The sequence below is a fragment of the Chrysemys picta genome, chromosome 3 (assembly GCF_011386835.1).
Source record: "Chrysemys picta bellii isolate R12L10 chromosome 3, ASM1138683v2, whole genome shotgun sequence".
In the NCBI taxonomy this organism is placed as follows: Eukaryota; Metazoa; Chordata; order Testudines; family Emydidae; genus Chrysemys; species Chrysemys picta.
Window position 1 is genome coordinate 49779215 of NC_088793.1, and position 12553 is coordinate 49791767.

Sequence of the window (12553 nt, forward strand, 5' to 3'; positions counted from 1 at the left end):
GGTGCAGTCTCCGGGCGGCGCTTACCTCAAGCAGCTCCCGGAAGCAGCGGCATGTCCCCCCTCCAGCTCCTATGCGGAGGCACAGACAGGCAGCTCTGCGTGCTGCCCATCTGCAGGCGCCATTCCTGCAACTCCCATTGGCCACAGTTCCCTGCCAGTGGGAGCTGGGGGTGCCACGCTTGGGTTGGGAGCAGCGTGCAGAGCTCCCTGGCTGTCCCTACATGTAGGAGCCGGAGCGGGGACATGCCATTGCTTCTGGGAGCCACCCGGAGCGCCTCCAGACCCCACTCCCTGGCTGGAGCACAGCAAGCCCTAGATCCTGCTCCCCAGCAGGAGCTCGAGGGCCAGATAAAATCAGCTGGTGGGCTGGATGTGGCCCACGGGCCGTAGTTTGCCCACCCCTGTACTAATCTCTCTGTCACCAGTTTTTTCCATAGTTTTACCTAAATGTGCTTTGAGGATTGTATGGCTCAGGCCTAGAGCACTTTTGCCTGGTTTCCTCACTGGAACAATGACTTGTTTCCAGTCCCTAGGTAATTTTCCCATTCCTCCATATGCTATTGTGGGGGTCGCCAACCTCTGGCACGCGGCTCACCAGGGTAAGCACCCCGGCGGGCCGGGCCAGTTTGTTTACCTGCCGCGTCCGCAGGTTCGGCCGATCATGGCTCCCACTGGCCGCGGTTCGCCACTCCAGGCCAATAGGGGCGGCAGGAAGCCGCGGCCAGAACATCCCTCGGTGTGGCAACTGGAAGCCACGATCGGCTGCACCTGCAGATGCAGCAGGTACTGGCCCGGCCCGCCAGGGTGCTTACCCTGGCGAGCCACGTTTCAGAGGTTTCCGACCCCTGTGCTATTGTATAATTTTAGTATTGACCTCAGGGTTTTGTCACCTGAATGTTTGCATATATCAAATATTATTTCATCCTGGGCTGGCACAGTGCTTTTGCTTCTTATCACTTTTTGGAGTTTCCTCATACCAAAATGTTCATTTAAAATAAGATCCACATCTTTCTTCCACCTCTTCACCATCTCATAATTATCATTAAGGAATGTTCTTTTCCTTTCCCTAATTTCTATCCTCTGATCCTCAGCATAACTGACTTTTTGACACATGTCAGCCAGAATTTCTGCTTTTTCTTTGTTGGAGCTTATTACTCCATGGCCTTCCACTGCAACACTTGGCATTGTGTTGCTCTTAGTCCTTATTTCATTTATTTTCCTAAGTTTCTTGTGTACTTCTGAAGTATTGATATCTTTATTTACTTTCCCAAAGTATTTCCTCCAGCTTTCTCTTTTTTGCCCTTTATATATTGTGCAACAGCCTTGCTTTTTTAATAGGTCATTAAGTCATTAAATTAAATCTGAAAATGAATAATTAATAGTGTCATCTATGTTAATTAATTCGATATCAAATTCAGTTTATTTTATGCGGCCCCTAAATACTCTGTTTTTCAATGCACTTACAGAATGTTGTGTTGAAATTGCCTAACTACATTATAGAAGCTGCCAGGGAGAAACTGTAGGTTTTGCAGGTGGATAAACAATATTCAGAGCTTTTAGCACCTGGGAAAGTGTAGGAGGTGGTTTTGCATTGTGGAATAGGAACATCTGGGGGATGTTTGTGCTAAAATCCTCAGCAACATAGTTGACAGTGTTATTGTTATTTCATTTACTGTTATTAGGTTTCCGTATTAATATCCTTTTGATATGAATGGGGGAAGGACCTAAAAATTCTGGATCAGTGATAGATCTCATAGGACCCCAAAGCTGTGAACCATTTTGCAAAAAGGCAGGCACATACCATAAACAGATGGTGCACGCACCATCTCCACCTACAGTTGCAAATGCTTCCCACTGCCAACAAATATCATTTCTGTCTTATTCTTGTCAATTTGTTTCTATGCAGATTCCTATCTTAGCCCTGATCTAACCACAGACTTATGTCAGTATAACTACGGAGCGATGTATACTGACCTAACCCCGGTATAGACAGCGCTTTGCCAATGGGAGGGCTTCTCCTGTTGACACAGTTACCACCTCTTGGGGAGGCAGAGTACCTGTGCTGCCGGGAGAAGCTGTCCCATAGGTAGTGTCTTCACTATGCGCTAGAACAGCACAGTTGCACCAATGCAGCTGTGCCATAGCAGTGCTGTAAGTGTAGACAAGCCCTCAGTCTGGTGCTAGAAAGGTAATGAAACTGTATAACCCAGGTTCGAGCAGAGGACATGCAACTGAGTTTCATATACTCAGCCCAAATGTCTCACACAGTCTTCCCTAGTACTCTAATTTTACATATGAGGAAACTAAGAAAGAGAAATATAAGTGACTTGATCAAGGGACAGCGTAAGGGCCTGGAACAGAAATCATCTAGCTTCCAGGTTTTTTCTCAACCCACTAGAGCAGTTCATTTCCAAAAAGTAGACAACTGTGGGTTTTTTAAAGAGTAAACTTAATAGTTTCTGCCATAAAAGGTGTATCCCAGTACATCAAATCATAATAGGACACAAAAGCACAAAGTATGTATTAGAATGTTGTTTGAAACTCTCAAGTGTTCAGAATATGTGTAGCTTAAATAATAAATACAATTTAATGCAGACTTAAGAAACTGATGCAATAATACAATGAAAACCCTGAACAGGTCTTTTCAGTGACGGATTTTAAGGTTTCAAAACCTGATTGTTTACCTTTGTAATTATACCTCTGTTTTTTCTTTTGAAGTTGTTCCAAACCAGTTTTACAAAGCACAAAAAAGTTGCATGATTGGACCATTTAATATTAATGTTTAACCACATGTAAATAGAATTATTTATAATTATGTAATATACATGGGTGGATGGTATGAAGTGTTCTCTTTGCTGTTTAAAGAGATACTGTTCATAAGCTACAATAGGATGTTATACAGTCCACTCTTAAAGAATGATGCCAATCAAGGAAGAGGAAACATCTGCAATTAGACTCTGTAGTCACTTTGCATCTGCAAAACAATTACTATCCATTGTATGTTGAGAAAACATTAAACATAACAATATGATCATAACTGATGTGAGATTTTTGTATTCATTTTTGCTGCTTCTATGGCTGAAAGGCATTTATCATCTACAATGATTATTCACACCAATCCTCCCCAAAACAAAACAAACTTCAATATGATGTTAAGATTGCAAGCACATATCAGTGGTCTAAGTGCATATTATTATCTTTTAAGAACATTAGAGTTAAAAAAAAAAGAAAAAACAAAACAAAACCTTAGAAATCCAGGAAATGCAGAGTTAAAATTGCATCTCTCAACAAGGCTTTCAAATTATCTTCCAACCCCCATCACAGCAACATCCAGAGAAAATCAGAACATAATACTTTATCCATCCATAATGCATAGTTCCATTTTTGAGTGAGCACAAAAGCCCAATTGTTAGAAATCATTAATACAAAGTGGCAAAAAAGTAGTAGAAGTCTTTTGGAACTGAGTTTAACAGCTCCAGTTCTGTGGAGTCATAATTCAGAAGCAGCTTGTTCCAGTGACATCTAATTTTGTAGAAAATTTCTACCACGGCTCCAGACCTAATCTACCAATTTTGACACCAATATGAATGTCAATGTGGATTTTCGAGAGGGTGATGTAAAATCAGGTTTATAATAGAAACTTAGGCTATGTCTACACTGCCCCACAGTTCAGACTATGGGGGTATCAATAGCAGGATGCACCAAAGTACTCTGCTATAACACCCCCGTGTGGATGCTGTGGCTGTGAACTAAAAGGTTCCTATTTCACAGTCTACATTAATGCAAATTAGGAACCATTTCGTTCACATCCGTAGCATCCATGTGGGGGAATTACAGCACAGCTCTTTGGTGAGCATTGCTATTCACAGCCCTAAAGTCCAAACTGCGGGACAGTGTACACAGCCAAAGTTGCAACCTGAACTATAACATAACCAGCAGTTTAAAAATGGCAAATCATTACATTGTTTGGGATGTGATATGAACGCTGTGTAACTCAGATGAAACTGATCTACAACTTCTAGAAATGTAACTGAGGTCAAAATGCACCTGACTCTCTACTTTGTTCTGCCATAGGTACTTCAGTCTTCAAAAGAATGATGGAAGTGCAAGGTCACGTCCTGCAGAGCATACTGCAGCCTTAATCCCTTAGTTATTATTAGCTTCAAGGTGATGGAAGTTTGGGCCAGGCTGTCTGGCCTTATTTCAGCATCTCAGGTCACATACAGTTAATTCTCATTGAAAATTTCAGCACATTTTCAGTAAATACATGATCATAATCAGAAGGAAAACTGATAAAGACAGCAATGGAAACTAAGGAACCAATTTAATTCCTGAGAACAAAACATATTCTTTTATGCTTCCTCTCTGTTATTCACAGGTGTGGGATCAACAAAGGCTATTATGCATGAAAGACAATATGGGTCAGATTCTGATTTCAGTTCCACCATTGTAAATGAGGAGTAACTCCACTAAAGTCTGATTGTCCCACCACAAGATGTAGCTAACTCCACTGATCTCACAGGGAGTTACTTGTATCCTGCATTAGTAGAGTAGAGACGAGTGATTAGGAGTCAATAGTTACTCCAGATGTATTTCTCATGGAATTGAGATCAGAATCCGACCTCCTAGCTGTATAACATATTTATTATTATTTCATTATATTTTGTGACTTTGACATCCCATCCATGGAATGCTTATATTGGAAGGAGCCATAAATGATAGTTTTAAACCTGAAATCAAAGTGTGACCTTTTGTTGTTCTTAAGGTTTTAGTTCTTTATTTAAAAAAAAAAAAACACCACACAGCAATATCTAGAAACTGCCACACTCCTGGACTAGTAAAGTCCACAGTCATGTACATGTAAAAAAAAAGGTATCTTCAAAAAATTAAAACTGCCCAGGAATAGGAGATGAGATAATGTTGGGCAACGTATAAAGCAGGACGAATGGCAGAGAAATAGTTAGAGTAGCAATAAATGAACTCCAGGGTGGAGAGGAAAGAGCAGCTGGAGAGGAAGTCAGGGACAAGCAACAAGGAAAGAGGTTGCAGACGTTGGCGGAGCGGCAGGAAAATAAAAGTCTTGGGGCAAACAGAGTGTCAGAAGAGGAGATTTTGAGTGTGGAGTCATTCGTTGTGAAAAACAATACAACCTAAAAAAGCTGACATGACAAATCTCAACTTTTTAAAGCTTTTTAAATCACAGGATTGGGTTATACCAGTGAGTCTCAATTTTTTGTCCTGGTGACCCCTTTCACATAGCAAGCCTCTGAATGCAACCCCCTTTATAAATTGAAAACACTTTAAAATATATGTAACACCATTATAAATGCTGGAGGCAAACCAGGGTTTGGGGTGTAGGTTGACAACTTGTGACCCCCCCATGTAATAACCTCACGACCCCCTGAGGGGCCCTGACCCCCAGTTTGAGAAACCCTGGGTTATACCAACATTACAAATGTAGCTAAGAGTCACAAAACCCATTGTAATTGAAAAACAAAGATTTTAAAACACTAACAAAACAGCCAGGAAAAAGACCTCCCTAGGAGAAGTAAATCCACAGTAGCAGCCAGGCTTTTGCATCTTCTTGCATGATCTTCATTCCCTCAGAAATCACTTACTTAGGTACCTACATTCTGAAAACTTGTCTATCACAGACCATATTCTCAGGAGATGTAAATTATCATAGCTCAGTTGACTTCCAAGGAGCTATACCAGTTTACTCTACCTGAGAATAAGGTCCCACTTCTCTTCAAGATTTCTACATTCTGTCTAAAACCTCACTAAAGACCCACTTCAGTAAAATATGCATTTGCTTTCCATGGCTTAAAACCTGCATAAGATAATATGGCCACCTATAGGGAATGTTACCACAAGGTAATACTGATGCCATTAAGGATCACACTGGACACAAAAGTTATTGTTTATCTTACACCATAACAGAAGCACGTTACATTACAACATTGTGTTGGAGGTCGGTTATCTGGAGCTAGATTCACAAAGGGACTTAGAAACTGTGACACTGAGTATCACAACATCTAACTTTTATGTGCCTAGAAAATCACTGAGCTTCACAAAGCCTGAATTAGGTGCTCAGGCTCCCTATACTACAAATGGAGACAGGCACCCAAGAGTGGGATTCACAAAAGCCAGCATGCTGCACAAGGAGCCACCTAACATAGCCCATGGGAGATGTGGAGGAGAGGGGTGTTCCCTTAGCCCTGCCCCACTCAGAGAGTTCGATGCCTATATCCAGGCAGGAGGGAGGTGCCTTTCTCTGCTTGGGAGTTTCAGCTATGAACCCTCTCCTGGAATCAGGCATTCGTTGCAAGAGGCCAGGGGAAGAGGACATTCCTTATAACCATTAGCCCAGTGTTTCAGGTACTTACCCAAGATGCAGGAGACGCATGTTCAATTCCTCTGTCTAATGAGAAGGCATTTGAATAGGGGTCTCTCACCTCTCAGGTGAGTGTCCTAACTACTGAGTTGTGGGATATTCTGATGTGGGGCTCCCTCAGTCTTTCCTGTTGAAGGCATTTCACTTTTGATAAATAATTAGAGAGCCACTAGAACCGGGGGACTGGATCCTGGGTCTCCCACATCCTGGGCGAGTGCGCTCACCACCAAACTACAGTATAGAGTCATTCTTTCCCCCTCACTCCAGATGATTTGTGTGAAGGTAGGCGTGCTCTGAGCACACCTAGTGGGTCAAGCCCCGCAGGTGAGTTAGGTGAACGAACACCTCTCTTCCCCCGGGGTTAGATGGGAGATAGGTGTCTGGACACCTATAGTGAGGGAGCAGTGAGTATGCTCAGAGGCAGAACCATAGGCAACTAGGGAACTTTTATCCTGAAAATTTAGGCACTGAGTGAGATTAGGTGCCTACAGCGTTCACCGGAAGCTGAGCAAGGGTTTTGTGAATACCAGCATCACTTAAATCTGGGATTTAAATGCCTAACACGGCAGCTAGGCACCTAAATCCATTTGTGAATCTGGGTACCACAGGCAACAGTGTTTGGTTTCAATGTATTTATCTTCATTATTTATCACTGCATGGACCTTGCAGAGGCTCTAATCCTGCAAATACTTGTACATGCTTAATTTTACACATGGGAGGAGTCCTACTGCCTTCAATGGGATTCTCGCAGTTGCAAAATTAAGCATATTTATAAGTGCTTAGGATCACAGCCTAAACTGGAAGGTGCTGAGATTACTAACAAGAAGAGAGAAGTAATCCAAGTGAACCTAAAGAGATTAGACCCAGGGCAGGAAACAGCAAAAACAAGATTTGACTTGGAAAAATGAAAGCTAATACAGCTGGTGAAAATAATGCACAATACTGATTTTCAACAAGAAAAAGAAACCTGGAATGCAATAATAGTGCATTGGTGACAGTGGACAGCAATGCATCTGAGTATATACTGAAATATGACAGCAAAACAGGCCAATCCAATTTAGGGCTGAATACACAGAAATATCATGGAACAAGGAGGTAATCTCTTTCTATAAGGTTCTACAGTGATTTCTTTCTATATGGTTCTGGTGTGACCACACTTGAAATGCAGTGCACATAACAAGGCACCTCATTGCCAGAAATATATTGACGAAGTAGACGAAGTTAAGAAAAAAAGCAATAAAAATTATCAGAGGGCTGAAGGAAACCATTTTTGAGGAGAGATTAAAACAGTAAATATGTATAAACTGTCCAAGTGATGACTGGGGGGGCGGGCATGACAGGAGTCTACAAATATTTATAGTGTGTAAACACTAAGAAGGCAGAAAATTATTTAAGGGCAGTACAAGTAGGTATAACTAGGAACGACAGGAGAAAAAATACAGAAAGAAAAATGTAGGCTGAAGATCAAGAAAACTTCCTGACAGTATTATATTAGAATGTGGAATAGTATCCAAAAAGAAATGGTAGAAGCATCAGTATCTGAGACATAAAAACTAGACTGAACAAAGCATTAGAATACGTACTGTAGGGAACAATCTTGAACTGACAGGGAAATGCATGACAGGATGGCATAACAAGCCTTTCCATCTCCATAAGTAATTTTTGGAATTCTATAAAACATCACAAAGCTGCAATGCAATGTCATGGCATCAACCCTATTCATAATGTCATTAGGAACTTATTAACAATTTCATCATAATTTAAGATGAAAGAGAAAAAACTGATTTTGTCAGTTAAATTTTCCTTGGAGCATGCAGTTAAATAAAGTTAAAGGGGTAATTTATGTTTAGATCATGTGTTCTTACTGAAAATGTAGAACTGGACACCATTCAAAGACACAGCACTAGCCATAGGGTACAAAAATAATATCGAATTAATTCTATAACCATAACAGCACCTGGGGAAATGTTCTCTAAATCTGAGATTTACAGTATTAATGTCATAATGGCTGGTTTTACAGAATATTGCACAGACCCACTAAAATAAGATGGGTGGCAAAGACGCATGGTAAGATTACCCTCTGTCTGATTTTTTGCCTTGTTGTATCCCTTTGTCTGGTCCCCAGGTCTCCAAGGTGTGTTGCTGGTTTTGCATAGCAAACTCTTTCTTGCAATATGAGCTTGCTGCTCATGCAAGTTCACATTGCTAGTCCACTCTTCCAGCACCTCTGGTGCTCTGCTCCCCATGCACGCAATCAGAGGCAGTCAATCAATAGTGCCAGAAACGGAGGAGCACCATGGTTAAGTACTCCTTCAGCACAGGCATACCATGCGGGTTAGAAGGAGGTAAAGAATGATGCAGCAGAAAGGGGAATCTGGAAGAAGGAGAAAAGTGGAGTGGGGGCAGATGAAAGGGGAAAGAGAGGGAGGGAAGGGAGGAAGGAAGGACAGAGAACAAGGTGGGGGAAGGACTAGATGAGGACAGAGCAGGGGAAGAGAAGAGTAGAGCTGGCAAAGGGGAACAGACTGGAAATCAAGGGAGACCAATCGACAAAGGGAGTACAACATAGGAAAGTGAGAACAAGATGGCGTTTGGAGCAAAAAGGACTAGGGTAAATAGAAAGTAGAGGAAAAGGAATACAGGACAGTGGAGAATAGGAGTACTAAAATGGTATGAAAAGAGAGAATAGTAAGGGGATAAGAGAAACAAGTGGGGATAAGAGAGAGAACTGGGAGATAAAAGGGAGAGGAAAGGAGGGACTAAGATCAGCTAGAAGATCACACACTGATTACTGTGCTTAATAACAATTCTTGGCTCTGTGTTAGAAGGATGTAGCTTATTCTAGAGGATGCAATTTAGTAAGAGGAACAAGGACTGGGGCTTTATTAGGGCTTGTCTACACACTAAAGTTGTACTGCTTTAACAATACCGGTCTAGTTAAAGCAGTACAGTCCCCCTACTGTGAATGCAGTCATATTCATATAAAGGTGCTCACACCAGTACAGCTCATTCCCATACAGGAAGGGAAATAAGCTATATCTGTATAAGGAACCTTTATACTTGTCTATCATGTCCACACTAGGAGTTGTACCTGCGTAAGTATTTCAGTAAAAAAAATCACCCCTAACCAAAATAGTTATACTGGTACAAAAAATGTGTGTAGGCCAGGCTTTAGAGTGAAGAAAGGTGAGGCTTGATCCAAATTTTGCATAATAGAAAAGTGGCAACCACAGCATAGAGCTGAAGAGACCTCTAAATTGTCTTTGTACCAATGTAGCTAGTGTTGAGACCAAACAAAATTTCAGCACAGTATTTAAAATCTTTGACAGGTCTAATCCTGTGAGGCATTTCATCAGAATATATGTCGTGTGTCAAAAAATACATGCAAAAATTACGTTAGGATGATTTCAGTACTGAATTTTTGACTAAAAGTCAAAATTCTAAATAAAAACCTTCATAACTGGGTTAAAAAAAATCAGTGAAGCATCAACATTAAAAACACTAACAAATTTATATGTGCAGTTATTGGTCATGAGATTTGGGGGTTTTCTGAAATGATAAACAGAGTAATGCCCATACACATCTCACAAAATAAAATTATATTCCACCCTTCAATCTGACATTTTATGTGTCATTATACTACAAGAGTCGAATACTCACAGGTTTTCGAGTTGGTGTGACTTGAACAGAATGGTAAAATTCCGGCTGAACTCTGCTGTTTTTCTTGATTTTTCTTTTCCTTATGGAAGTTTCTTGTTCACTCAAGTGATGTACTTCTGCTAGAGGCTGTGTTTCTTCAAGGCGAGGTGCTACACGTCTTCTAGCATGACGAGGACTTGGTCTAAAACCCTATGACATAGAAAAGACAATTGCAATGTTTGACAATTCTCAGAATGCAGCAACATAACAAAAAGAAATAATGTAGAGGATTTTATTAATTATTAGGACTAGAGAGAAAAACACACTGAGGATGAAAGTTTACAAATATTGTAATCATAAAATTAGCATGCGGCAGTAAAGGGACAGTGTTAAGTAGTTTAAGCATCACATTTCTCTCTCTCATATATATATATATATATGCAGAGCTGGTGGTTACATCTTTAATTAAGGTTGTTTAACATTTTTCATTATAAGCCTATGTTTTCAGTTGCTTGTATCTTTGCCAAACTCTATTCAGATTAAAATTTTCTATAAGAACATAAGAACGGCTGAACTGGGTCAGACCAAAGGTCCATCTGTCTACCAACAGTGGCCAAGGCCAGATGCCCCAGAGGGAGTCAACCTAACAGGTAATGATCAAGTGATCTCTCTCCTGCCATCCATGTCCACCCTCTGACAAACAGAGGCTAGGGACACCATTCTTTACCCATCCTGGCTAATAGCCATTAATGGAATTAACCAACATGAATTTATCCAGTTCTCTTTTAAACGCTGTTATAGTCCTAGCCTTCACAACCTCCTCAGGCACGGAGTTCCACAAGTTGACTGTGCACTGTGGAAGAAGAACTTCCTTTTATTTGTTTTAAATCTGCTGCCCATTAATTTCATTTGGTGTCCCCTAGTTCTTGTATTATGGGAATAAGTAAATAACTTCCTTATCTACTTTCTCCACATCACTCATGATTTTATATACCTCTATCATATCCCCCCCTTAGTCTCTTCTTTTCCAAGCTGAAAAGTCCTAGCCTCTTTAATCTCTCCTCATATGGGACCCATTCCAAACCCCTAACCATTTTAGTTGCCCTTCTCTGAACCTTTTCTAGTGCCAGTATATCTTTTTTGAGATGAGGAGACCACATCTGTATGCAGTATTCAAGTTGTGGGTGTACTATCGATTTATATAAGAGCAATAATATATTCTCTGTCTTATTCTCTATCCCCTTTTTAATGATTCCTAACATCCTGTTTACTTTTTTGACCGCCTCTGCACACTGTGTGGACGACTTCAGAAAACTATCCACAGGCTGAATTGTTTTGTAGAATTCCAGCAAAAATGGTTCAGTCAAAAATCAGTAGTTTGCCAATGTTAATTTTTTTGCTAACCATTTCTTTTAAGAGCTCTACCACTTCCAGGGTTTGGAGGAGGAACTTGAAATTTGGCAGCAGAATATTCCTCGGGTCAAGGGGCTGTCTTATGCTGTCACCACAGATTTGGCCAAGTTATGGTCCTCTGAAAATTGTTGTTTGACATGCTCAGTAAAGCTTATTAGAGGCTTACTGTGAAAATCTCTGAACATGCTTCCAGCTCAATGAAGCTTAATTCCCACAGGCCAACTACACCAGGCTGCCACCCCAATCCCTACATGCTAACTGCATTAAGCATGCTCCCAGTATCATGAAGCTCCTACAAGCAAATCACACTGACCATGCTCCAACCCAACACACACCAACAGCACTGAGTATGTTCCCAGCTCTTACTGAGCCTGGGAATAGAACCCAGGTCCCTAATTTATCTCATCCACCTAGTCACGCTGCTTTTCAGAATGCATGTGTCAAATCCTTGGCTGTGGGATCTGTAACCAAAAGATCATGTTCCATTTCACAGCCCAAAATAAAACCAAGAATTCCTAATTCCCAACATTCTTCTTGTGTCTACAAAATAGCTGTGTGAGCTACTGTCAGTGTGTATGCTTCATCACCCTGTAATGGATGGCCCATGTAGAAAATAACACCATTGCTACCAGCAAGTCTGTACTGTGGTCCTAGATTCCAACCATGCTTTTGTCCCATGCAGGGCTGGGTGGTGAATAAAGTTCCAGAGGATGTAATTTCTGTTTTTTCCGTTTTATTTTTTTTAAACCAAGTTAATTACAATAAAAATTATGTTAAAAATGTTATTTAGGTGGCAAATTCAAGAAAAGTTAGCAAAGACCAGAATTATGGGTCCCTATGCAACCTTAATTTGCTCCCTTTGTGCCTATGCATTCTGAAACAGTCTTTCATTACATGATCACATATTATTTGTTTTCCCTTACCCATGCTTCATTCAATGCACAGGATGGTCAGTGAATGAAGCAGACATTTGTAAAGAAGAGAAAGGAATTACACTTGTGTTTAAGTCACTCCACTGGGACACCGGAGAGTTGGGATCTTTTCTTGGCTCAACTTCAGACTTCATATCTGATGTGGAACAAGGTTATCATAATACATGTGCGAAAG

At 40.9% G+C, this 12553-nt stretch overlaps 1 protein-coding gene across 34 annotated transcripts in view; it reads right to left on the minus strand.

Annotated features, from left to right (window-relative positions):
• Positions 1 to 12553, minus strand: part of DST (dystonin) — a 439617-nt gene that overhangs the window by 406442 nt on the left and 20622 nt on the right. For all 34 annotated transcript variants that reach the window (XR_010599478.1, XR_010599479.1, XM_065587877.1 and 31 more), the window contains exon 3: positions 10055 to 10243. Coding sequence is in view for 32 of the 34 variants with exons in the window: in XM_065587877.1 (XP_065443949.1) it covers positions 10055 to 10243 (189 nt within the window). In the remaining 2 variants the exon portion in view is untranslated. The remainder of the gene's footprint in view (positions 1 to 10054; positions 10244 to 12553) is intronic.